This window comes from Oreochromis niloticus, linkage group LG11, assembly GCF_001858045.2.
Source record: "Oreochromis niloticus isolate F11D_XX linkage group LG11, O_niloticus_UMD_NMBU, whole genome shotgun sequence".
In the NCBI taxonomy this organism is placed as follows: Eukaryota; Metazoa; Chordata; class Actinopteri; order Cichliformes; family Cichlidae; genus Oreochromis; species Oreochromis niloticus.
Genome location: NC_031976.2, coordinates 23,141,821 through 23,169,604, shown reverse-complemented (window position 1 = coordinate 23,169,604; position 27,784 = coordinate 23,141,821). Strand labels below are relative to the sequence as shown.

At 40.3% G+C, this 27,784-nt stretch overlaps 3 protein-coding genes across 7 annotated transcripts; 1 reads left to right on the top strand and 2 right to left on the bottom strand.

Moving 5' to 3' along the window:
• Positions 1-460: 460 nt before the first annotated feature.
• tnfrsf1a (tumor necrosis factor receptor superfamily, member 1a) lies at positions 461-6,404 on the bottom strand (the record flags this gene model as incomplete). Its single annotated transcript, NM_001311331.1, is given in 10 exon segments — positions 461-1,359; positions 1,466-1,583; positions 1,671-1,858; positions 2,068-2,111; positions 2,837-2,915; positions 3,009-3,164; positions 3,275-3,400; positions 3,509-3,623; positions 3,718-3,919; positions 6,254-6,404. Coding segments are annotated over 9 exon segments (1,182 nt in total). The 3' UTR covers positions 461-1,072.
• Positions 4,560-17,156, top strand: LOC102078657 (tumor necrosis factor receptor superfamily member 23). 3 transcript variants are annotated; one of them, XM_005455440.4, is made up of 8 exons: positions 4,560-5,628; positions 11,059-11,110; positions 11,548-11,680; positions 11,772-11,897; positions 13,952-14,098; positions 16,234-16,284; positions 16,367-16,471; positions 16,597-17,156. In XM_005455440.4, exons 3-8 carry the CDS (start codon positions 11,548-11,550, stop codon positions 16,698-16,700), a joined length of 666 nt encoding a protein of 221 aa, XP_005455497.1. In that variant the 5' UTR covers positions 4,560-5,628; positions 11,059-11,110; the 3' UTR covers positions 16,701-17,156. The 3 variants fall into 3 exon arrangements, with proteins under 3 accessions (XP_005455497.1, XP_025767539.1, XP_025767538.1); XM_025911754.1 differs by having other exon boundaries at positions 4,561-5,010; positions 16,597-16,886; XM_025911753.1 differs by lacking the exon at positions 4,560-5,628 and having other exon boundaries at positions 10,685-11,110; positions 16,597-16,886.
• Positions 16,791-27,206, bottom strand: si:dkey-260g12.1 (uncharacterized). 3 transcript variants are annotated; one of them, XM_013274605.3, is made up of 11 exons: positions 26,273-27,206; positions 26,025-26,160; positions 25,841-25,892; positions 25,427-25,537; positions 25,120-25,263; positions 22,632-22,731; positions 22,445-22,479; positions 18,399-18,515; positions 18,128-18,150; positions 17,933-18,038; positions 16,791-17,722 (listed from the first exon to the last, which is right to left on the bottom strand). In XM_013274605.3, the coding sequence occupies exons 2-11, from the start codon at positions 26,091-26,093 to the stop codon at positions 17,451-17,453; spliced, it is 1,029 nt and encodes a 342-aa protein (XP_013130059.1). In that variant the 5' UTR covers positions 26,094-26,160; positions 26,273-27,206; the 3' UTR covers positions 16,791-17,450. The 3 variants fall into 3 exon arrangements, with proteins under 3 accessions (XP_013130059.1, XP_019219976.1, XP_003450685.1); XM_019364431.2 differs by having other exon boundaries at positions 26,025-26,135; XM_003450637.5 differs by having other exon boundaries at positions 26,025-26,169; positions 26,273-27,204.
• Between the last annotated feature and the right edge of the window lie 578 nt (positions 27,207-27,784).

Below are 27,784 nucleotides of genomic sequence, written 5' to 3'. Positions count from 1 at the left end.
TATACGCTCTGGTAAAGTAGATACATTTGACTCCCCTAAAAGTGAATAAAACTACACAGAAATGCATACGGTACAAAATGCATCAACCATTTTAAGAGACTTGTCATAGTGATAATAAAGAAATAACACATTGGTTAAGGTGCATTCAGACTGCAAGATTTCAGCAGGAAAAAACTTTAGCAGGATATTAAGTTTGAGGTATGCCGATCGCACAGTGATAACACCTGAATCCTACGCTACAGCGAATGAGTAGCTCTTCCACGCTTCTCGGAGGACCTATCGAACATGCCAGCATTTACCTGGCATGACTCAACTAGACCTTCTTCTTTTGGAATCTCAAACATTTCTTTTTGCGTGTTTTACCTCAAAATCTATTCGTCTGTTTTGGCGTTTCAACAACTGCACCACCACATTGTTTTATGCTACACTTACATTGGTCATTTTTGGGTTTTTTTTTTTTGGGGGGGGTTTTTTAAGTTGATCCTAAATTTCTGAAAAATACTGTCAGCTTTGTGTCTGAGGCTACTTTTGGTCACAAAACTGTCTCAACGCCCAACTTGGGACTTCTCTAACGGTGCGACCGTCATTCTAGAGCCAGAGGAACTACTATCCTTTAACACTGGTCATGTTACGTCTTTGGGAAATATAGTTTGCTTTGGGGAGTATAGCTTGGCTTGGTTTAAAGGTACAAAATAGTTGTAGGATTATATATAATGTGAAGAAAGTAGCATTAGTCTTCTCAGATATTGCTCAGCAATAAAGAAATAATCCTGGTTTTCAAAATATAAAAAATACTCATTGTAAAAAAGCTCTTTGAAAATGATCTGAATGCAAACGTTTTCTGTGACTCTTTGAGCCGTTTGTCCATTTGCTGTTAGTTGTTTCTTCCCGTCATCTCGCTGTGTGATTGTCAAAGAAGGACACAAAGTCTTCAGTCTCATATGTGTGCTGTGAAATAAAGCTGCTGCTTCTCTTGTAGCACCGCGCCAGTTTGGCATCCACGATTGAGTCCTTAAAGCCAGCAATACTTGGGCTCATAAGCATTTTGTTCCTCTTGGCACGTTTTACAGAGTTACTGAATGCCATATTTTGTCTCCAGTTCCTCGGCTGCTTTCCCCAGGTGCATGTTTCTTAGCTTTTCTAATAATTCATTGAACAGTGGCCTGTGCAGCATTCCTCGTCCTCCTCCACCTGAATGTAAGGCCCACACCCGCAGCATCTGGTAGTGAGCCTCCCGGCAGGATCGGTGATCCATCTCCGCTTGTTCAATCTCTGTATCAGTCACACCAAGACAACGCACCAGCTGCTTCACCTGCACCACAGGTACCAGATCCAGGACGGCATAGATCAGCTCAGAGACTGTCGGGGGGAGACATGAATATGGGTATTGAGCAAAAGTGATACAACTGAGTACTTTTTATTAAAGCTTGCACACTGGACCTCTGAAGAGGAGCTAAACACTCACGCTTGATTTCCAGCGGGACACAGTCAGGCAGTTTGGACGTCTCCACTTGGGCCACAGAAGTCTGAGGAACCTCCGTCACAGTGGTCTCCAAACGTTCCTCACTGTTCACCAAGACCTGCTATAAAACAAGAGCAGATTCTATTAATTGTCTGCAGAGTGTAGACCGAGCTGAGAAAAGTAACCACAGGCACTTAAATCAAGGTACCTCACAAGATTCCTGGGAAGCATCAGATCGCTGGGAGGACCGTAGTAGCCTCCTTTTGGTTTGTCGTTTCGTGATCATGTACGTCATGAAAACCATCAACACCATCAACGCTAATATTCCAGCTCCAGCTCCAGCAATTATATTGTCAAAAGAGTCCGGTCGATTAGACGCATTTTCTTTTGAAGGAGCTAGAAAGTTATAGAAAAAAATCGATCAATATTAAAGCATAAGAAAAGAAAATGTAAAGTTTTACTGGAGTTGAGAATAGAAAAAAAACATACATTATGTCTTAGTCAACAACATTATTTATAACATTTTAATATGCTTAAGTACATCTGTGACTATTCTGACTATTAGCTCACTCTTTTTTGTGAAAGACGGCCTGGTTGGCGCTCACCTGTTGTGGTTGTTAGACACAAGTGTTGACACTGAGCAGAGCAACTGTGGAGAAGAGAGAACACATTTCATAACACGGAGGAGGAAGTAGCACATCTTAAAGAGGAAACAATTCACATGACAGCCAAGATGCCTTTTTTATATAATCATATGAATTCAAGAAATTTCATTTTCACACTTTCAGTACTGTTACAAAGTTACCACTAAGCAACTAATTAGTGTTGAATTAACACTTATTCAGCCGTCACAATCACTACTAATTGCTACATTTATTAGTTAAAAAGGATGTAGCTCGGGATTGTTGAATGTACGGGCAGTAAGTTCCCCTGGGCTCTCAGGTTTTTTCCCATGATAAATACCACTGTACTTATCCACATGCTAAATTATTAACTAACACAAAATGTAGGTTGCCATGATTTTTACATTCATAATTCTCTTTGTTTTTTAAAGTATTAGACATCCACATAAGACATCTGTCTACATCGGCGTGACTCGAGTGTTTCTAAGACTTAAAAACATTTACTTCCTCCCTGAGGGGGACAGACAGACCGTGAGTTTAACTTGTTTAGCAACTGTTCACATCTCAGGTTTTCATGTGTCATAACTTCTCTGTTGCCAACAAATGGAAAGACTGAACACGCTGAGAAATGTGCTGAGAGTTTCAATTCTTCAAACACACTTCCCCGTTAACATTTAAACAAACAATCCCAAACAGTGAAATAGGAACAATGCACACACTCAAAGCTCACATACAACAGTCGTATGCTCACCTCTCGCACAGTTTGCACTTCTTGTTGTCTTTGTAGTAATTGTCCTTACATCCGCACACAGTGTTATTTTCTGGTGTACCTGTGAACAGCAAGATTGTTTCTATTTAGACTCACATGAAGAAAAGCATTATGGGCCATGGCTGGGTGGGTACTGGAATAAGTTAAGGCTTACATATCTGCAATTCCACTTCATCGTCTTTGCAGTTTTTACACTTGAGACACACAGAGGTTTCGCTGTCGACTGTATACTTGTAATATCCATCTTTACATCGACACTTAGTGTTCTGGTTTCTTGAACATGGCGATACCTCGATTTCATTATTTCGTGCTGCAGAAAGGAACACACACACACACACAAAAGAAAATGGAGTAAGGCTGATGATATACTTGTAAATCTAACATGTTAAACTGAGTCAGGAAAGGATAAAGCTGCTCTACCTTTGCAGGGTATGCACCTTCGGCAGTTGGGGTAGTAGTTCATAAATTCTAAGTACTCTCCTTCCGGACACGGTGTGCAGGTTGATCTCTCTTTGGGACCATGACATTTTTCTTGAAGCTTAAAACCTGAAAACAGGAAGATCACACGTAAAAACAAAAAGTTAGCTTGATGATGTCTCAGATGATCTGCTTGTCACTCTGGATATGTACGACATGCAGTGGCTCATACAGTACCTGGACTGCATTTGTTGCAACATATTCCTTCCGTAGTGAGAAACTCGTCAAGTTTACAGGTCTTATTAACTTTCTGTGACTCTGGTAACGATGCCAAAGTGGTGATGGACATGCACTAAAACAAAGAATTTACAATGAATATCCAAAGAGAAGTTCCCAACAAGGGAATTTCTCATTTCTTCATGCAGTGACCTTTAAGGTGTTCTCACCATCAGGCAAAGTAAGGTGCCAAAAGAGGCCTTTTTATTCCTCTGTCCTCTGTGCCGAAGGGCCTCCATAATCAAAATGAGCCAAAGTCCACTAATTTGAGGAAGTGTAGTTGCATAGGATAGCTGCTGCACTCCATCAGCCCCCAATCCTCACACTGGCCCCTCTGCTGCTGTGTAGGATTGCGGTCTGTTCTCTGGTCAACTGAATGGTAATTAACAAAAAGGATTTTAGGAATAGGCACAGTACAAAAATCATAAAGCAGGATTTTGGCAGAGAGCAGAATGCATTTTAAGGCTCTAATCAAGTCAACTGCTACCATGTTTGCTCATGCACATTAGAACCACTCATATGCTACAGTATTGTGTGGCCAGTGATTGGTGGTTGGCAGGCAATGAAGTGGAGTTCCTGTCATGATATTAAGACATACTGTGCTTTTATCAGGTGTTATGGATGCATAAATGCTAAAAATGTGCTATTTAATCCAGTTGGTAGGTGAATGCTAGGCAACAAAATGACATCATAACGTCTGATGATAGATAAGAACCCCCCAGACCTGCCAAGTTTGGTTGCTCAACTCCTGATTGCATAGAAGGAGTTTGCATAGAGTTGTAGAGCATTATTAAATACTATTTTTTACATTTAAATTACCACATAGACTTGTATTGGACAGATTTTAAACAGAATAGATGAAAGCAGATGATATATTATGGAATTACAATGAAAAACAAATGTGTGGTAGAGGCTGAATTGTCAGAAGTGGTTTTCCCAGCATGGTGAGGAGATGAAACGAAACTCTCTGCAAACCACTGCACAGGTAATAGTTTACCTTATTTATTTATCTCCCAAATGTAACGCCACAGGTATACGGTTATGTAACACGTACAGGGGATGATGCTGATGCAAATGTTTTCGCCTGGATTTTTTATTAAAGCTGACTATTAGCAGAGTGGTGCTGAAATACAATCCTACACATAATACTGCACATTATGCATCTTCTCCCGTTAACAAGCCCTTAATTCAATGAATTTAAACACCTTAAAGAGGAAAAGTTTAGGATGTGACTACTTTGAAGACAATGTGATCCCTAAAGAAATAATTCACAGAGAGATTGATTTTGTGCTCAGTAAACAAATTCGCATATTGGCGCCAATTGTTTGGGCAGCTTCCCTCTCTGCTTCCCTGTCCACTAATTTGAGGAAGTGTAGTTGCATAGGATAGGTGCTGCACTCCATCAGCCCCCAGTCCTCGCACTGGCCCCTCTAGTGCTGTGTAGGATTGCTGTCTGTACTCAGGTAAGCTGAGTGGTAATTAACAAAAAGGATTTTAGGAATAGGCACAATACAAAAATCATAAAGCAGGATTTTGGCAAAGAGCAGAATGCATTTTAAGGCTCTAATCACATCAACTGCTACCATGTTTGCTCATGCACATTAGAACTACTCATATGCTACAGTATTGTATGGCCAGTGATTGGTGGTTGGCAGGCAATGAAATGGAGTTCCTGTCATGATATTAAGACATACTGTGCTTTTATCAGGTGTTATGGATGCATAAATGCTAAAAATGTGCTATTTAATCCAGTTGGTAGGTGAATGCTAGGCAACAAAATGACATCATAACGTCTGATGATAGATAAGAACCCCCCAGACCTGCCAAGTTTGGTTGCTCAACTCCTGATAGCATAGAAGGAGTTTGCATAGAGTTGTAGAGCATTATTAAATACTATTTTTTGCATTTAAATTACCACATAGACTTGTATTGGACAGATTTTAAACAGATTAGATGAAAGCAGATGATATATTATGGAATTACGATGAGAGACAAATGTGTGGTAGAGGCTGAATTATCAGAAGTGGTTTTCCCAGCATGGTGAGGAGATGAAACGAAACTCTCTGCAAACCGCTGCACAGGTAATAGTTTACCTTATTAATTTATCTCATAAATGTAACGCCACAGGTATACGGTTATGCAACACGTACAGGGGCTGAGGCTGGTGCAAATGTTTTCGCCTGGATTTTTTATTAAAGCTGACTATTAGCAGAGAGGTGCTGAAATACAATCCTACACATAATACTGCACATTATGCATCTTCTCCCGTTAACAAGCCCTTAATTCAATGAATTTAAACACCTTAAAGAGGAAAAGTTTAGGGTGTGACTACTTTGAAGACAATGTGATCCCTAAAGAAATAATTCACAGAGAGATTGATTTTGTGCTCCGTAAACGAAGGTTGCATATCTGCGCCACTTGTTTGGGCAGCTTCCCTCTTCGCTTCCCTGTCGCGGTCAAAGGCTGAGATTACAGCAAACTTTGCCTTTTCGAGTGATTTTAAGCGCACAAAAACTCGACGTGTCTTATTTTTACGTATTTACAGATAACACTGACGTGTTAGAGAACTTAATCTGCACTTGTCATTTAACTTTTTTCTTGTCACTGGTTTCGATTTAACTACACACCACACAAACGCCCACCACAGTCTGATATGAATCGCTCCTTCCCACAGACATACTGCTTAGATATTTAACCGTCACTTACCTGGACAACCACCGTCACTCGGAGGAATATTTCTTAACTTCAGCTCCTTACGTGGAAATCGGCATTTAAGTTACTAAAGTACAGATATATCTTTTAGCGAAAGCAGCGCGACAGAACTGCCGCTGCCCAGTATCTGAAGAGGAGAGGCGGTCTCAAACGGGAAATGCTGTGACGCGCACGTTTCACAGGAATTAGTTTCACAGGCAAACTGGCAAAACGGCACCTGAGGTTCAAAAATAGAACAAAACTATGGAAAAGCCGTTAAACCAGCAGACGAGTCAACTTCAGTTCAATAAGGACAATAACAAGAATCATAAAACACTTGGGGTGTGGAGCTATCTGTAAATAAAAGCAGACTACGATCATTTGCAACTTTTTTTAAAAAATTAATTGGAAATTTCTACATTTTTTAAAAATAATATTGAATTATATTTTAGACTATATATACACAGATATCTAAGGGAACAATCCACAACCTAAAACATAGAGTTAAACGGCGGTAGGCCAGTAGCTTGACTGGATAAAAAGAGTATCTCACAGAGAGGGTGAGTTAGTCTTTCCCAAATACAGGGAGGGGTTCACCTCGGTGCGAAAGACTGCGTGGGCTAGTAGTTCATACTAGCATTGCATTGTGAGTTTTCATATTCAGAAAACCTCTGTACACAAGGGGCAAGGACTACAAGCCGCTGGACGTCCACGCACCAGTGTGAGTGCTGGCATCTATCCATCAGTCCTCCATCGTAGTGGCAGCAGGCCAAACAGGATAATCCAGACAGTCTTCTCTCCAGCAACGATTTCCACTTCGTCATTGGGGGGGGAGGGTAAAGTATATGAACCAAAATATTGAGCAACACCCTTAATCTTTTAATTCCAGCGCCATTAAGGAATCACAGAAAATCAACCATGAAGTCGAGACCAAGTGACGTTACAGAGTGCTGAGCCACATTGTGCGTAAAAGTTGCCAACGCTCCGCTGACTCAATAACTGCAGAGTTAATGGTGTGGCCAAACAGCTGTAATAATAACGTGTAGGTGTAGGTGGCTCCGTATTTTTGTATGTCTCAAACGGGTTCTGGGTCTTTCGGTGCGTCTGCTCCCAGCTGGGCAAGCCCGTAAACCTCCCAAAGGACGGACCCAGATAAAAAACATAACCAAACAAGATCCAGAAGCGTTTCAGCTTTTTTGGGGCCTGAGCTCACTTTAGATGAGGCTAAGTGGACAGCTGTGATCTAATGAATGAAAAGGTAAAAGACTGCCTCCCAGGGGCTAAAGAGAAATTTAAAAGCCAGCACAGTGATGAAAGCTACACACATATCATGTGTGTAGCTTTCACATTTGTGTCACAAGTACCATCTTTGCAGCACGTGCTGTCATCTGCTATGGATGCTTCACTGACCTCTCTGCAGGCCATGCTGTTTACATTATACAAGGTGTGCCAACTGCGTTTTGCTTATTAACGACTCTTTAATTAAAGACAACGTTAAAAGTAGTCGTGCCGAAAAAGAGAGACAAAAAACACAAGGACTAGGTTACTGGATTAGATAAGCATTTACTATTAAATACTTTTAGCAGTCAAACTGGGACATTCTTACATTGACAATAAAACATTTTTAAGATGTAAAGAATTATGCCAACCATTAGCTTTTGTATAACATTTGTAACATTAAAAAATATGCAGTTAAGATCATTTTAACCCTTAACATGCAGCAGCTTGCTGGAAAACCACGCTGAGGTAGACTTAGGGCATGTCTTCCACTTTCTAAACAAACACACTTGGAGTCTGTGACATTCGTCTTGCTCTCTTCTGCTTGAATGTGCCAAAGATGTGAAAATGTCATTCAAAGGGATGAACCTTTAATACCTTTGTATAATTTTACTCCTAAACGATTCACCAAATGAGTGGACGCTGAGTGGTTAAGCCATTACTTTTAAATTATAAGTTATTCTGGGAAGGACCTGATAAAAACTTCTTTGCATACTGTGAAATTGACTACAGAGAGTAAGTAAGGCAGGTATCACTTAACTATATTTATAGGCACCATAATTTTTAAAAGAGCATCCTGAATTAGACCAGTCCTTTATTAAGGAGGCCAGCAGAGCGTTACCTCACGCGACTTTGCTATTACAGTATACTAAAGAGCTCATTCAGCAGAGCAAGACAAGTGCTTCCTCAGAAAAACCACATCCTTCCTTTATAGTTAGCAAAAAAAAAGGCATCTTCATCTCTCCGCTCTTCCTCCTCCCTCTCACCCGGTCTTCCTCTGTGTCACACATAAAGTGTCACTTACACTAACCCGTTCGGCATACATTGGTCTTTGCAGAAATGCACTTGCAAATAGACTGCTGATTTCCCCACACAGTCTTTTAGTCCAGCTGTGAGGACTGACTGGCCCATCTCTGACTCAGCATGCAGATTTTGTCAACTAAAAAGTGGCGTTGTTTATCTGTTTACTTCAAAACAAAAGAGTCAACATGTTCCTGGCAAAAGAACTTTTGAAGTTCTGTTCAGACGTACCAACTCTTACGGTCAAGCATCAATACTGATACTGAAACCTCAAGATAAGCATGACCAGTTTTGCTGTAACCAGCTCATGATCAGCCATGGTCTTGTTGCACAGTCATCTCTCATCCAGTCATCTCTGTATTCTGTTTGAGTGTTGCTACTCAGCTATAGTCACACTTGTCACTTGAGGCTGCCCCTATTTCCTTAAACCTAGTCCCCGTTTCGCTGTTGAAAGGAGGTCACGTGCTGTGGCTTGGTTTCTGTGAAAACTGAGGTCAAGTATAGTAACTATCGCTGGCTGGCAGCTAACTAAAACCAAACCATTGTATCTTCACACTAATTACATTTTGTCGGTTTTTGCTGATTAATGTTCTCACGCCTACACTACCAGTTACACCCATAATAAAGAAATTAACTAGAAGCATATCATTCTTATGATTTACAGCAAGATTTTACCCCCGTCTGGAAATATACCTTTTGTTTTAATTCAGAAAAAAAATACACTCAACCTTCAGAAACAAACTGAAGTGTGCATGAAACTAACAAAAAACAGTCTAAGACTTCATACAAGGATAACAATGAGGTCCACACCATGAACAAATGAGCTGGTGGATCCAGATGGATGTCTGGATCTGGATCGGCTTTTAATATTGTGATTATATTGTGAGTGTATCTTAAATATGATGCCTCACTCTCTTTTTTCTTATCCCACTTTAGAAGTGTGTGTGAAGCTGTGATGTGAAATGCCCAGTTTTGTTCTATCTCAAAATGGTAATGAGTCTTTAAATAAAACTCAGCCAGTTTGCCCAGTGTCTATTTTTTTTTGGACTTACTATTATAGGTTTGTTTCATGTTTTATATCATTTCTTGTTTTTTTCCTCATCCTAATTTTAGCCCCATTCTTGGTTCCTAGTTGCCTTAGTTTTAATCCCTCCTGTGTTCCCTTTCTACTATGTCAAGTCCCGTGCATTAAATTCATTCACGAGTATGTGTCTTCCCCATTTAGTTATCACATTTCCCATTTTACTTTGAGAGTTAGAATTGCTTGTGCGTTGCCTTTATTTTTGCTTCTTGTAACTTTTTTTCTGTCTGATTTAGTTCACCTGTGTCTCATCTTCACTTTCCCTATTTACCCTTCTGTGTATGTTGTCTGTGTATGTTTCTGTTCTCCTTCCCAGTGGTCCGACCTCTGGTGTTTCTGATGTTTGAAGGCTTTAGTGTGCTTTCAAGTTTAAGGTTTCAGTAGTTATCGTTTTCAGTTTCCTTTGTCCCTCATGATTCACATTTGTACAATGTTGACATCAGTCTGCAATAAACAGCTCGCTTTTTGTTCACCTCAGTCTGCCTGTCATTTGGGTCCTCACACTCAAGCCCCTGTGACAGTCCTGCCTCTAAATCTGACTCCAAAACTTAAACAATTGTAAGTTCACCCATGCCCCACTTTTGGTAACATTCTTTTATTAATCAGTCCTTACCTTCTGAGTAATCCAACTGACAACACACACAAACACTCACACACACACACACACACACACACACACACACACACACACACACACACAGCCAATAATCCCCTTGGTAGAGGTAATTATGCCAGTAGATATAAAATATAAAACAATAAATTTGTGCCTTAGCATGTTACACGTCACACATTTTAAAGAAACGTGCATATTATCCTTTAAGTGCTCCAATGTATAGTATGAATTGATAAAGAATAACATAACTGTTTCTTAACTTGCACGTTATTCTGCAGAAACATTTTGGTTTTTTTGTCAGCCAAATGTTTATATTTGGAATGACAAATTTTTTTTGTAATGAGCGATTTGGGACCTATGCATGCAATTGGCATTGCAATGTTTTCGATCCTCATAACATTACACGCCTTCTCATTATCATAAAGTAATTTCTTGGAAGGCATTTCTCTCATTAACACCTTTCTGTAAGAGTAAAAAGATACCTATGAGGTAAATGATGCCTTACACTAAACAACTTCATCATCCTGTGCTAAGAAGAGGCGAGAGAGAGCGAGAGTGGCAGAGGTGAGAGAGAAAACGAGAGAATAAAAAGCATCAGAGTGCTTGCAGCAAAAACTGATTTTGGAGGAAACGAGAGAGAGAGGATGATGGAAAAATGTGGAGGCTGAAGGGGGGCATGTTGATCTGCACAGCCAAGGTGGTCTCCAAAAAGACAGGAGAGAGAGAGTGGGAAAAGGATGTTGACTGTTAATATGTAAGGTTTTCAGGATGAGTCATCTCTGACATTTTATGAATAGTCCCTTGACACACTTCTCGTCCCCTGCTCAGTCTCAGGCTCAGAGGGTCCCAAGTGACATCTTGCTAAAACCTCTCCTCCACAGTAAGTAAAGACTTTCACAGCATGTATTTTCAGCTGTAACTTTATCATGTTGAATGTTTTAGTAGATCCTTGTAACCTGTTTGCAGTAGGATGTAAAGCTGGTCTCTCTTAGTTTTGTATTTTGTGTGTGTTTTATCAGCAGTGTGTTTTATCAGCAGTGTGTTTTATCAGCAGCGTGTTACATGCTTTTTTCAAGTTTAAAATGTGTGTCCTGACATATTTAGGCAGCGTGACTACCGAATTCTTTTTCTCAGGATGGAAAATGTTATCATGTTTATCATCTTTAACCTTTATCGTGTTTCACTGAGTGTCTGCTGGCATCGTTATGTGACTACATCTGACAGGATCATAATAGTAATACTTTTCCTCCTGTCTCTGCTTACTCCCCTCCTTTTCCTCCTCCTCCTCCTCTTCTTTTCTTGCGTATTTCTTCCCAGATGCGGCTACCCTTTTTTATTTTACTGTGCCTCCCACCTATGCTCTCTTCTGCAAATCCAACGGATTGCAAGAAAACACAGTACAAGTGGCCACATCATTCACCCGAGCTTTGTTGTGAAAAGTGCCCGGCAGGTACAGTAACTTCCTCACATCTCAATAGAGCTCATGGCTTTGATGTCAACAGCAGTGCTTTAACTGCAAACTGATGTTTCATATATTCCAGGTGAGTTTGTGGCCAAACGCTCACCGACCACCTGTTATCGTACATGTGAACCCTGTGGACCTGGGAAATACACAACCAGCTACAACGCGGCGATGACCTGTGATTTTTGTGACAGCTGCAACAAACGTGAGTAACTTCCCATCTTTAACTTTGGGCGTGGAGGTGCTACAGTACATGTGAGGATTTGAAATGTGTGAAAACTTTTAGGCAATTTTTAGACTGCCAGCACGAAGAGCTTTAGTGGCAGGAAGGATGACATAGTGGGTTTTACGACTTACACGTTTTTCTACAGACACATTGATTCGAGCTCTTGTACACAAATATTCCCCCTAGAGCGTACCTGTTATCTTTTAAACAGATAGAAGAATGACAAAGCATTACAGTAAAAATACTACTCAGGACCCCCCCCTCCCCTTGTTATAGTGAAACATGTGGTTGCTTATACATTTTGTGTTAGTGTGTGAGCTCTATCATGCTCTCTCTTGATGTGAGATGTGTGCGTGAGTCATTAACTCTCTGTCGACCTGACCACTGCATTTGACCAATGACTCCACAGAATCTTGTCAGAGTCAGACTGCTAGCTGTTTCTCAACTCATGATTTCAGAGAAGTTTGCATATACAAAACTTTAGCAAGGGGATTTCCCATTTCATGTATCAATGGGGGGGGGATACAGTCAGAAGGAGATGAAAGACAGAAGGGGAAGAGAAGGGGGTCTGTGAAACCAACTGTGAGCCAGCGTTGGGGTTTAATATGATGAGATTCTGCAGCAGAAGTTTGTGTTTACACAGTAATCTTGACATGGTCTGCGGCACAGCCCACCGAGACAGGAGGCTGAAAAAGCAGACCATCTTCATGTCAGTGGAAAAAAAGAACAAAATACCCAAAAAGTAGCAAACAGCGGAAAGAGCAGAAATGTCATGTCCTATGTTATTATTACTCAGGGCTTTGTGCTGGTACAGGTGAACAAAAGAGCATGTCGTGCCTTTTTTAAATGTCACTGTGGAAAACACAGACGAGAGAAAACACAGAACTGAGACAAATTTGAGTTTCTCGGTCTCAACTTTGGCTACATGTACATTTTAGCTGAATTTGACTTTTTAGTGTGTCAACTAAGAAGCCTGGTTTTTTTACACATATCATAACCAAAGGGCTCACATACTTTTTTTTCCAAATTACAAACCAGATAGATATAGACATTTAACATCTGACCAAACATCTACTTATTGTTTATACACCTGCACATAAAAAATACTGTTTACATTTCTTCAGCAGAGGAAGGTGGGCGTTCAAAGTATCAAAGCACAAGAAGGGGCTTTATACCAATTAACGGCTGTGGAAATAATTCAGCCCACTCAAAAACTTTACATAGCAGAGCAGTGATATAAAAAGTGCTTCTGTGTCGTTGGTGTCAATGATCTTTTGATGATGTTAAGAGTTCAGATGTGTGGACTTCAGAGGGCTTCGTGGGACAAAATGCTTGGCTACCTGTTCTCTTCTGTTTACTACTCTGTATGTTGGTGCTGCTTACTGCTCTCACTGCATTTTAATTCATTATTATAAGACAGCAGAGTAAAACAGTGCTGAGCACACATGTAAGAGTCGCTTCTAGCTTTAACACATTCACATTCCTCGTGTTGTGACCTCAGACATGGCAGTTACAGTCACTTATAGTGATAAGATTACAGCGACTGCAGCTGCTTATTTTATAGTAATCTGTCTGGAAAAAGTGTATTTGAATTCTGCTTGTGGGCTGCTGTTGGCTGGTGAGCTTTTAAGACTCTGCATGTTGTGCTACGTCCCTCTGTGACCCTAAATGCCACAAAATGATCTCTGTTTACGATTTTCACTTTGTGTGTTTGGTTTTGGGATGACTGTGACTCTTTGGAAGTCATATAAGTAGTTCGCTGCTTGCTAATTTGTGACATCAGATTGAGGTGTGCACACTAAAGCATCATTTAAGAAAGACCTTGTTTCATCAAACTGAAATTCTCTAAAGAAGAAGCACCAGACGTGATAATATAACCATCTTATGACTTAAAACCAGAATCTTTACCTGCTGTGCCCAGTTTTGTGAGTCATTTCACATTCTCAGTTTTATCACAAAGACATCCTTTGCACACACTTTCAACTTTATCCGTCTTTAAATCACTTTTAACAAGGACCGTTTTTTTTCCACAGCAAACATGGAGGTGAAAACAGAATGCAACGCGACTCATAACACCGTGTGCACATGTAAGGCTGGCTACAAATGCGGCGACCAAGACTGTAAAGAGTGTGTAGCGATACCAGGCACAATCATACCCACCGTCCCTCCATCTACTACTGGTAAGTGAGCCCTTCTCGGCACAGTCAACTAAATGTGAAACAATTGTTGACACGGTGGTTATTATTTATTCATTGCAGTGTTTTGTTTTGAATAGTTTCAAACATCACACACTTGAGGGCCACGTGCAGCATCACATTCTCATTAAGGAGCTTTTTCGTTTTGCATTCTTTAATTAACAAATTGGTACAGACTGTCAGTGTAAAAGCACAAAAAATAACATTGTAGATGCGTTCCCCAAAGACATAACATCGGAGACTAATTTAACACTAACATGAAAAGCAATAACATAACAGATATACTCATCTTTTGCACCAAAATGAAGTTGTCTGAGTGTACAGGCTGAACCACAAAAGGTCAGCAAATGCTCATTTTTCATGAGAAGTTACTCATTTAACTACATCTGGAAATATAACTTTTTTTTTATTTAAAAATACTCCTGAGAACCTATGAGTTCAAATGCCTTATTTTATGAAAACAAGACTGAAAGTAGCTCAGTGTAATAAGTCTGTTAAAATAAACTGTTTATTTACATGTATGCACAAGAGCATTTACTAGCGTGTTTGTCTGGATCCAGTGGGGTACCTACAAACAAGGAAACATTCACACTCGAAAAAATATTCATCCCCAAAATGTTGACTTTAAGTAATCTGATTACATGAAAACATCCTGTTATATAAGTACAACGTAAAATGTTCAAATTAATCGAATCTGGCCGAATGAAACTCACATTGAGCTTCCTAAAAAATCATTACGATTAATGAATTAAATAAATAAACCTTTGATTTGATAGAATTCAATTCCATTTTGTTTTTATGAAGGCAAAGATTCTTTTTTTTTCAGTGCATATTTTAACCCAAAGAAAAGAAGATATCAACACAAAAGTACCAACAGGATATTGTAAAGCAGCACTAACCAGCATTAACGTCAGGACTTACTTAAAGAAACCCAATCGTAGATAGTCATCACCCACAACCCTACAGAGGTCAGTCAGCTCTATGTGGCCTTTTAGCATCATTCAGCTCGTTGTTTCTAGTTTTTAAAGTCTGCCAGTAATGAGTTTAGATGCCTTTAACGCTGATGTCATCCCCCTTAAACCCACTGTGTCTGCGAGGGAGAAGTATGCACTCTAAGGTCATAACATCAGTGTTTAAAACAACAAAAAATTAAAAAATAAAATAAAATATTTGTTATCGGATCGCATTTTTCATGAAACAGTGAAGAAACGTTGTTTACAACTTACAGCTTAAACTGTTTTTTTAAATTATTATTATGGTTACATTTTGGCACCATCAGCACTTCACAAAGGTTAGGGAATTTACTAACTTCATGTGAAGTGCTTGAGTTGCCTAAACCTAACCACAGAGGAGAGCACAGACACAGGTGAGAATGTGAGAATTGTGCACTTTTCTTGTCTACCTCAACAGCCTCCTGGCAAAGCTCTGCGCAGTGCTTAAAGGAAATTTCCTTTCATTCCTCCATCCCCCCTACAGCCTAACTCAGTAACAGTTGTAGCAACAACTGTTACAGTAATCTATGAACACAAGTTCCAGGAGACAGGCAGGATTAGGGGTGCAGTACATGAATCTGTTAACTGATTCACAGTCTTAATGTCATGTCCTGTGTTATTATCACTCAGGGCTCTGTACTAGAGCAGATGAGCAAAACAGTCTGTTGTGTCTCTTTTTTTAATGTCACTGTAGAGGCCCTAGATGTGGCATGTGTTTTCCTGTACTGTAATCCTGCCTACATACAGTAATGTGGACAGGTCATAGCCAGAATCCCTAAAATGTCTCTGATTCAGTTTAAACCGTTACATGACTAAAAATAATCCAAACAAATGAGGTGGTAATAATACTTGGAAGCTATTTGCATGTTCTCGTATCAACTGTTTGCTTCTTCTGTAGTAACCGTCGAGAAAGGACACACTCATTCAAACACACAAACACATGATGAATAAGTTAATTATAAATCAGCTGACATGATTCTAAATTCACACTTCTTGATCAGCTAAACATTAGGGACACGAGAGTGAGCTCACTGACAAATCCAAATCACAATAGTGTCATCTTGTCATCGAACTAATAATGCCTGCAGTGAGTTTATAAGGTTCTCTTTTTTAAATGTTTCCCTCTAGTGGCAAGACCTGAAGTTACCACCACCCAGCGAGCCCCTAAAGCAATTGCAGGTAAAGTAGCCAAATTGTGTTGCTGTGAAATTATTGAACTGATGTAAATTATGGAAACTAACTCTCTCGTGTGTTATTATAGATACGGCGTGGTTCCTGGTGATAATTGCCCTCCTGTGTACAGGAATTGCACTGGTTGTTGTGACAAAAATCAAGCCGTTTTTAGTCTGGATTAGGTTCACTCATGGTTAGTAGATTTCTTTTAAATCATTTAATATTTTTCTTAGAACTTTTGTGTTTTCCATTAAGCTATAAATACCCCCAAATGATTGAATTCTTATTAAAAACATCCCGTCATTTCTTGCTGCTCAGGGTACTTCTTGGCTGAAAAACCTGCAACACAACCTCAATGCGATGAAGAAGTGTCCAAGCCCGTCCAGGAAGTGTGCGGGAAATGTGACCAACCTATGTGTTAAAGACCAGATCTGGAATTTGGGGGAGCGAGAACCTGACAAGACACTCAGTGGCACATCCCGGATGGAAACATTTGTCACTGCTTTTGGACATTTAAATGGAGCTAAAAGGCACTCCGCGCCGTGCTGATCAGTGAAATGCCAGAAGGTGCAAAGTTTGAGACTGTTGCTGTTTCCTGAGAGGACAGATGATCATTTTGGCATCTGTGACTTTGAAGTGTATAAAATTGTGGTGGGTAAAAATCTTGGAACTGATAAGGCAAAGGGAACATTGTGGCAGTGAAGGTGAAGTATGTACTATAGTACATAAGGTTAAACATATTTCATGTATATCTACATATATGTGCAGACATAGTTTGCTGCTTTTGTAGCCAGCTTTTCAATATCACATGTGCATGTTCTGTGTATATTTTTTCTTCTATTTCTTTTTCATTTAAAATAAACTTAATTTGACTAAAACTACCTAATAACTACCTAACTAAGCTTTCAACACCTTGGATGGCATTCTCCGCACGGAGCTAAAGGAGCTTATTAAAAGTATATACAAGAGTTCGTAAATCATAACTTACAAAGAAGACCACTTTGCAGCTGTTCTTCTGAGATTTAATACATTTCTGAGGTGAGTGTTTTCCAGAAGCTGCAGAAACAAAGTCAGTGCATCCGCAGCTTGCTGAGGAAAGACGAATATGATCCATACTCATCTGTGGTTTCAAAGTTTGTTGTATCCAAGTCTTCTGAAAAGTTTGAGATGCATCATAGGATCTCCTCTTTCGACATGTGGGAGTCTTTTCCCTGCTCCTGGGAAGGGAAGAAAATGGTGTCATCCTCTCCGCTCCTCTCCTCCTCAGAGAGATGAATGCTGGGAGAAGATGCAGGATGAAACACGGGACAGTTTCTCTCATCCTCTTCCTCTCTCCTCGCTCTCTCAGCTGTCTTCCCGCATTCGGTCATTGGCCCGACTTGACCCGTAAATTGACTGAGCAAGCTAAAGATGACTGTGCCTGGATTGTGCACATGGACCGGACCTACAGGGAGAAAACAAGGGCAGAGAATGCATCAAAGGATGTTTTTCGCAACCTACAGAGATACATTAACCTACAATCTACAGAACAGGACAGCTAAGTGCAACTCGGACTCATAACGGTATCACAGCTGCATCTTTTTGTTTCTAGCATATTTTTTCTGGAGTGAGTCAAGCATTTCACATAAGAAGTCTTCATTTTACTCAGCTGTACCAAGATTGGCTGCTGAAGGAGTTGAGGGCTGCTGCTTTGTACTGAATGAGTCTCTGGGGAACTGATGAGTTGGCTCCTTTGACTTGTGAGAAGCACCTCGCCCTTCCTACAGGAGAACACAACCATGAATTTGGCGCAAACAAAGGAAAAAGGATGTAATCTATGTCAACACATGAGAGTTCATTAGACTTGTACCTCATTCCAGAGCTTTGCAATAGCTGAAAAAACAGTAGATTGAATAATAAGTAATAGGAAACTGGTGTGTTTTCACATTTCATGAGTGGTGACTCAACATGACTTAGCAAAAGCAGCGAAGAACATATCAGCAAAGGGCATGATAACCCTGAATTCACAGTAATTTCCACACTGATCTTGTTAAACGTTTATTGTTTCTCAGAACTGATTCAATCACAGAGTTTGACAGAGGCAACAGAAAAGGAGCACTTCCTGGACGTAAACATCTTACTTTGCCTTATATATGTCTCATCTCTCGGACGACAGACACAGAACAAGGTGAGAAGGGCCAAAGTTGCAAGGACACATACTGGAATGAAAATAGCTGCCAGGTGACGGTTGGCATGACCTACAGGAGAAATAAAAGCATGATTAGTGCTGTGCCTGAAATCTCTCTTTTGTAGTGTAACACATAAAAGTTTTAGCAGCTTTCTACATAAAAATCCAGAGAGAGTTTTTCATTCTATATTTAACAGAAGCAAAATGTTGCTTTTGATTCCTTATCTTTCTCCCAGCTAAGAGTTCAGTCGAGTTCTTTCCATAGATGATTAATTAGATTAACACAGTTGGCTGCATGAACATGGCACTTATGTGCAGTGTCAAAAAGCTCTATTTAATTTCCTAAAACATACTCTTTCATTATTTAAAACTCATTTTATAAAGGGATAGCTCAGTAGGTAAAAAGTGGTTGCCCCATGATCGGAAGGGCGGGGGTTCGAATCCACTGAACGGCTACCCTGAGGTACCCCTGAGCAAGGTACCGTCCCTACACACTGCTCCCCGGGCGCTGCACTAGTGGCTGCCCACTGCTTCACTGGGTGAATGGGTTAAATGCAGAGGAGTAATTTCCCTACAGGGACTAACACATACACATTACATTAAAACCCAGTCAGAATTATCAGGATCTTTTTCCCTGTTTTCTTTTTGAAACCTGGGCTCCTCGACCCTGGAGTTCAGGATCAAAGTGCTTTGTCTGTACCCATAATAGATTCAGTGTGCAGCAGGTAAGTCATCCATCCTCACATGCACATTTTCAAAACGGATGATAGATAAGAAAAATAATAATAAATTACCCTATTAGCACTTTTGCCTCGCGACAAAAGGTTCTGGGTTTGAATCGACCGTCTGGCCGGGGCCTTTCTGTGTGGAGTTTGCTCTGTGTCTGTGTGGGTTGACTCCGGCTTCCTCCCACACTCCAAAAACATGTACACACTGAGGGTGGAGGTGTTTGTAAATTGGCTATAGGTGTGAATCTGAGTGTCAATGCTTTTTTTGTCTCTCTCTGCATTAGCCTTGCAGCAAATTGGCAACCTGTGCTTGGTGTACATCGCCTCACATGCTATGGTAGTTGGCATAGTCTACAGCGATGGTTGGATGGATAAATGTAGAATAACAAAGCTACTTGTTCATCTGTGAGTGATAGCTGCTTTTAAGCACTGTTGTTCTGTACTTTGGGACCAGAGGCCTTTATCTACATGGAAACTGAAAGTCAAAATACAAAAAGTGCATGTCGTCAAAACAAAAAATAAAACCTGTCAATCGCTATACAGTAACTGTCTTGTAGCCAACAGGGATCCTGGGTTCATCTGTGGATAACCAGTCAGTGTGCTAGACTACTTAACAGTTTGACAGGGTGAGTTTTTGTTCTTCACAAATAAATATCCAAACCATGACACTAACCAAGAGGACAAAACAGACTCACTAAATCCCATCCATCTATTTATTTCTGGTTATCTGAATCAGGGTGGGGGTGAACCCAGCTGTCACAGGGTAAGAGACCGGGTACACCCTGGACAGGTCGACAGTGTCTTGGAAGGCTAACACAGAGAGAGGACAACCACTCACACTCACATTCACACCTACAATGAATTCAGAAAAGACATTAACCTGAGCTCGTGCATCTCTTTGCAATGTGGGTGGAGGCCAGAATAGCTGGAGAGAACCCACAGAGACAGGGGGTGGACATGCAAACTCCACACACAAAGTTCAGTTTGGAGACAACAGATGTCCCAAGATATTTATAAAACTGAACGCATTCAACGTGACCGCTTGTGCATTAGAGCATTTTATAAAATGACTGATCATCTTTTGTCTTAATTTAAAGGAGGACTGGGTAGTCCCGTTATGCTGGAGCTTACTCACAATAACAAAGTTAATTTGCATACTTTGAGACGGTCCTGTTTTCATATCTGCTCTGACACATTTGTGTAATATTGAAGAGAGCACGAATCCCCGAAGGATGCCAATCAAGGAGCAGACCTGAGCACATCTGATCTCCACAGTGGGGACAAGGTTAATTTACCCAGATTCAAAAAGTCAAGAATTCACCCTACAATATATTTTTTAATCAAATTGTTCTAAACGCCTCCTGATTAAAATATGAGACTGACTTATGTTGAAGAGTAAAGAAAAACTAGCAAACTTTAATAGAGCATGAGAAACATTTGGCTCTGTGTGTTGAGAATTAGGTTCAGCAAGTTTACTCTGACATTTCCAGGCCCTATCTGTGGGCCTCAAAATGAACCCAAACTTAAAGTGCCAAAAACTGCAGTTCGAATTGTTCAGAACTGCCAATAGAAAACACCATCTCTGCCCCCAACCTCCTCTGGACCACTTCCCATTTTAAAACAGCCCATTGTTTTGTTTTCAGAGCTGATTTCCGGAGCTCTCTCCAATAAGTGAATGTTGGTCGCTCCTGTGTTTCCCTCTAACCTTCACTTTCTATCAGACTCCCTTGGACCTTTTGACCTTTATCAGACAATAGGACACAGTTGTCTTTTCCCTGTTAGAGTTTCAACATTAACACCTATTGTTTCAAAGATATGCCGCTAGTAGCTACCAGAGAAAACAAGAGTGCTATCATCCTTCTGTTTGGTTGTACGAGTAAGCTTTCCCAGGAGAGTTTGTATCCAGTGATGCACAGAACTACATAAAAAAGCCTTATAGACAACTGACAGTACACCAGTAGTGTTATTATTCTATTGCTGCCACATTCTGCTATAAAATTTTATTTTATAAATGCACAACTAATGAAACAGACTTGTCTGTTGCCTCTTTGTTTCAGACCCTGTGTTGGTAATGTGCTGAGTTTCTCCAAAGGGTCCTAGGACTTGGGGAAAGTTCCTGCAGTGCAAATGTGGCTTTTACAGTTTCAGTCTCTAGCGGTTTGATGAGGCTGCACTTTGGTAGAGTCAGGCTTTAGCTAAATGCTAAAATACTCATGACACTGCAGCTCTTATTATGGTATCGGTTCAGTAGATATTTGATGATAAAGGTATTTTGACTAAGTAGCAGTTTCACCTGATGATCATGCTAGAGCGGTGGTTCTCAAACTGTGGGGTAGTCCCTGCTGACAAGCCACAGTGACACTGCAGCTGGAACATGGACAACCAGGTGAAAATATTTTTAAATAAATGTCAATGTGGGGGTCTCAGTCCTCCATGTTTTAAGCACTCAAGTTGAAGGAAACTGGGCTTGACCTCTTTGACCTCTATACTTGTGAATAAACCTCTCAGATGAGAGCTGAAACATCTTCAAGAACCTTAAAAGAAGTTCAGCTGCCTTCAGCTCAACAATCAAAGACCATAAAACAAGTTTATTGCATATTTACTACACATTTTACTAAACTTCACCTTTTTATTCTTAACGCTTAATTACAGTTCACTCTGTATGGCATGAACTTTTTCCAGCATGTGAACTAAGCACATTAGAAAAAGCTGGAGAACCATTGTGATTATGAAAAATACAGTTTATCTCAAGGGCACCATGAGCATCCTCAATGAATTTCATAGGCCCTAATAGTTCCCGCGAAGAGCGCTAGTGGCCTGTATTTGTATAGCGCTTTACTAGTCCCTAAGGACCCCAAAGCGCTTTACACACCCAGTCATCCACCCATTCACACACACATTCACACACTGGTGATGGCAAGCTACATTGTAGCCACAGCCACCCTGGGGCGCACTGACAGAGGCGAGGCTGCCGAACACTGGCGCCACCGGGCCCTCTGACCACCACCAGTAGGCAACGGGTGAAGTGTCTTGCCCAAGGACACAACGACCGAGACTGTCCAAGCCGGGGCTCGAACCGGTAACCTTCCGATTACAAGGCGAACTCCCAACTCTTGATACTCAACAAAGTCCTCGGAGGACCATGAATTAAAATAATGTGGTGAACTGACATAACCTCCTATAACTTTTCAGTTTCCACTCAAATGAAAACAGTAAATACTCTCCAAACACTCCTTTCCTTTCTTCCACATACACAGTCATAAAGTCTCACCTGGCGTGGGAATCGGCTCTTTCGTTGGGTGACACCTGTGTAAAAGAATAAAATGTTAAACATTTTGTGATAAGGGTAGTCTACAATGTCTGAAATACATGTATCAAAATCTGTAACACTTTCATGTAACACAGAGATTCAGTGAAGTATTCAGTATTTACTGTATCAAAGGAAATCTGAGGCTTACCCTGGAGAATGGCAGGGTCTGGGAGAAGTGCTGCTATGTCCGGAGGAAACTGAGGAAGGCATGTGTTTATCTCTGTCTGAGATCTCTGTTGCTGCTACTTCTAGAGAATAAAACATCACCGGTTTGGTTTCAGATTTCAGAGGAAGAAAAAAACCTCAAACACAGTCTCACAGACCCGCCTGAGTTACTTTACAATGTGGATAAGTACATTTTTCCACTACATATTAAACAAGGGTAAAAGACGACCCCTGGGCTGTCCTGCTGGCCCAGGGGTGAAGGTGCTGGTCATGAACTTTATTGTCCTAGGCTGGATTTCCAACTAGTGACTTTGCTTCATACAGTTCCAATTTCTCTATCTCCCTATTTCCTGTCATTGTTTTACCTTTATCATTGAGAGCATGAAATCCCCCCACCAACACCACCACATCACACACAGACAGACACAAACACACACACACACACACACTGACAAACAAAAACTGTTCCTCAGAACTTGATAACCTGGGTGCACTGGAATAAAAGAGAAATCAGACCCACACTAAAGTATATCCTGCTTCCCTTTTCACACCTCAAGCTTTAAAAAAAAAGTGAGCAAAAGAGTGACTTTCCCAAAAAATTCATTTTAGTTGAACCCCATTTGTTTATTGCTTGTAGGGGAGTCGCCCCCTGCTGGCTGTTACAAAGAATCCACATTTGAGCCACTTCTACACTGGCTTCATTTTTCAGATCCATCATCTTTTATACAGATAGGCTAATATTTTGTTGGACAGTGAAACAGTTTTTGCAGTTTTGCATCTGTACACCACAGTGGATTAAATCAAACATGATGTGACTGCAGGGCAGCCCTTCAGGTTTTTTTCCACTGGTTTTTAAAAAAAAAAAAAAAAAAAAATACTGTAATAGCTGCTTAAGAATACAGACATTTTCAGTCCTCCTGTTCAGAGTTTCAAAATTAACCGGACAAACTAAAGAACTAACATTAAATATAAGAACGGCTTTTAATACTTGGATGAAAAATGACTAAGTGTAGAACCCATGGACATCACCAAATCCTGTGTTTCCTCCTTTAAGATGCTCAGGTAAGCCTTTACTGCAGCCTCCTTCAGCTCCTGCTTGTTTGTGGGTTTGCTGCATTCAGTTTTGTGTTTAATAAGTGAAAATCATGTTCTTCTAGGCTGACATCAGGTGACTGACCTGACAATTAAGTGAAACTGCACTGTGCAGTGAAGTCCAATCAGTTTTGCAGCATTTGATTGAATCTGAGCAGACAGTATAGCGCTGTATACTTCCCATTTCATCACATGATCAATAAATACTAGACCTAGCTTGACCAGCAGCCATAGACGCTCATGCCATAACATTGAACCCATCGTGTTTAACAGATCTGCTTCAGATCACAAGCTGCTTTTCTCTGTGCAAAGTCTAATTTGACTTTCTTGTTCTTGAGGGAAGGCGTGTCTCGATTGTAGCCGCTGACAATGACATGCCCACCTTCTTGAGTGTTCTTCACTTGGTTAGATGTTTTGAAGGGGTTTTTTTAATCATGGAAATAATACATCAAGTACTTCAGTTGTGTTCTGTGGTCTTTCAGGCATTTTGGTGTTGGTGGTGAACTGGACTGGATATCATGTTTGTTTTCATTTGTCATGAAATAACGAGGAAGCAGACTTGGTCTGTCAATTGTTCTGTTACTTGGATAACTGGCTGTAAACTCTATACTGTTTCTGCACAATTTTTGAAGCCCGCTTTGAAGTAAAGCTGAAATCTACAATTTTGATTTAAAATTCAATGTGCTGCATCTTTGACCATCAAATTTACTCTATACAGTGTGCAGTGTGACACGGTGCTCTGCAGTGGTGGGTGTGCCTGAAATGCTGTTTAAAAATGTGTCACACAATATGTCACTATTTATTTTTTAAAACTCGCTTGCATTACAACACAGCCCTGCTGTTTAGCACTCTGCATGTATTATTAAGTATTATACAGCTAGTTGTATTTGGGGGTTTTTTTTAGAAGACAAGGTTATGAAAGCAATTTGAATAGATCAAGAAGCAGGCAAACCCATCATCTACCAATCTGTACAGAGTGTTGGAGTGCTGCAGATTAGGATGATTATTTTCTGCTGGTTCCTCATAAAATATACTTGGAAAAAAGAAAAGCATTTCCTTTGTGACACTTTCATGTCAGCTTGATTGCATTGCATTTTTTAGAGAGATTTCCAGGAATATTTTCAAACCTGTTCATATTAGACAAGTTTTGCATATTCATGGCAACTTGAGAGGAACCTGTTCTCAGAATGATGTGATAATAACAGGAGCCGGAGCTAAGTTTACAGATCCTGTCACCTCTTTTTTTTTTTTTTTTAATGGCTGCGGTAAATTTGTTGGCTTTGACACTGGTCATTTTCTCAGCTTTGGAAGTTGATTTTGTTTTCCATGAGCCCCCCTGTTGTTTTGGGCTAATCTGAAGTGATCTTCTTGGTACTTACTGGTTGAGGTTGGGTCTGGCATCTTCTTGCAAGCCATGCAGTTCTTTCTCTCTCGGGTCCACCTGGTGCATGTAAAACCATCCTCGCAGTCACATTTCATATCAGACGTACTGGTGCAGTTCTGAACCACTTTAAGATGAAACTCTGAGAAAGAGTGAAATAGAGATTATTATAAAGAGTACTCATCTCAGTAAATGTGGAGTTACTATTAATGGTTTATCAGCTCTTTGTAGAAACTCAGAGATCACGGGTATATCACGATCCTGATGAAATCATTAAAGGTAGAAATGACTCATAGTTTCTTTACTAGGGTTGCAGTCTCCAAAGCAGTGATGGCATTCATCTTCATAGTTCCAGTCAGTTGTGTATGTTCCAGCAGGACAGTATTCACATGTTGTACAAGCAATCGAATACATACCTGTAAGAACAGAAAGAAACCAATGCAAACAACTTGACGACAAGCAGTGTGAGCAGACAGCCTGCACACTCAGAATGCATATTAATGAAGGATGTGGTCATACTGCACAAGCTCAGCCTGCGTCATTTTTCATCAATGCAGAAAAAAACAATGCATAGACAGAAAAATACATACTTCACACCACTGTATCGAATAGAGATTCATTTTTTATAATAATTCTGAGTAAATGTAAACTGATGAACAAACGGCAGAATTTTAAAAATATTAACAGAAGTTCACATCAAGTTATCACACGCTTCCTACCTGCAGGGCAATAGTCACACTCTCTCCCACCAACTGTGTAGGTTTTCTTTGTCTGTCAACACAGATAGACATAAATCACTAAAATGAAACAAGTCCTCAGTAACTCATCATGTCAACTATTTTTCTTATTTGATAAAAGTGTATGCAGTAATTAAGGTAGATAGATTAGAGAAGAAAGTCTTACCGTGGGTAAGCTGAGCACCAACTGTGTGGATAACATCAGGAGGGCCAGAGAGTATTGCACCAATCCCATTCTGTGGACAGACGTAAAGCTGCCAATGGTCTACAAACACCACTGCGAAAAGGCCAAGGACCAAAATCTATAAAAGCTAACACAACTGCCAAGTTAATATCACAAATAAAGGTTATTACAATAAACAATAAATGTAAACAAAAGAAAATTAAAAAAAGAAAGAAAACAATCATTTTTACCTTCAGTATGATGTGCCTTTTGTTCTACTTCTGTTGTTTTGTTAACTTCCTCAAGATGTGCCTCACTCTTTTCTCTCTCTCTCTCTGTGTGTGTGTGTCGTTTTACTCACGCTACTGATTCTGTGTCATTGTTTCCTTACCTGGTTATATCTTCCTGTCTTCCTGTTTCCCCCACACTCTGTTCTCTAGCAGCCTGCTAAAACTGACTAACATTTACGTGTCAAAGCCTTAAAGTCTCATCATTTTCCATATAAACTGTGACACCTCATGAAGGATAAATAGCCAGAGTGAACCATTCTAACTTGTTTAGAGTTAGAACGGACGAGCAGGTCGTTTGTTTGAAAGTGACACTATACCTTTAATTTTAGATTTGAAGGCCTCCTTGTTTTTTGTCATATTTAAGCATACTTTATTTCTCTTATTCCATCTAATTCAGCTTTAGGCCAGGTAATGGATGTGTTTGCTAGCTATTGATATGCTGACACTGACCTTTTTCAAGTGGGTTCTTGTAGTCTTTAAGTAGTTTAGTCGAAGGTAACGGGACTTCTTTCAAAGCTTGGTTACCTTGCTGGGCTTTGAAAGAAGTCCTGAATTCTAAGAACCACTTAGGTTGTATGAGAAAGGGCATCTAACATAAAATCTTAGTGAATTCAAACATGCAAAATATCAAGAGTGAGGATGTGCAAAGTGTTGATGTGACAGAGAAGGAAGAAGCTAAGAACAGAGCGAGTTTGTGGCAGATGTTAGGCTGTGGTGACCCTAAAGGGACAAGTAAAAAGAAGAGGAAAAAGAAAAAGAAGCACATTTAAGTTTAATACTAAGGTTGACAGAAAATTCTTTAAATGTCAGTGTTTCTCTTTTCTTTCTCGCTTTCATTCCCCTCAGATTAAGTTTTGTTTTCCTCTATGTTGTCTTTAAGCGCTTGAACATAAGGAATCAGTTGGATCGTTCACTTTCTATCTACTGCTTTCTATTAACTGTTGTTAGTATCTATAGGATGTTTTTTGTCCTGTCTTCCTTCTCTCACCCCAACTGGGCGCGGCAGAGGGCTGCCCCTCCCTGAGCCTGGTTCTGCCGGAGGTATCTTCCTGTTAAAAGGGAGTTTTTCCTTCCCACTGTTGCCAAAGTGCTTGCTCATAGGGGGTCATATGATTGTTGGGTTTTTCTCTGTATGCATTATTGTAGGGTCTACCTTACCATATAAAGGACCTTGAAGCGACTGTTGTTGTAATTTGGCACTGTGGGGAATGCTATAAAGCCCATTTTGCTGTTCATTCGGCCCAAGGAATTTATTATCACCCTGACTGGTCGTCCTTACCCATTGCACCTGTAGAAAGGATTGTAGATTTGGAGTGCACTGCAAAGGCGGTTTGGAATGCCATGTCAGCAGGATACCAGTCTATGTTAGCAGATCCAAAGTTTTGCACAGGAATGTACTACCCTACCTATGTCAAAATGTGGGAAGACCCAGATGGGCAACGCGTGACTACTACACACTTGGCTGGTGACCAA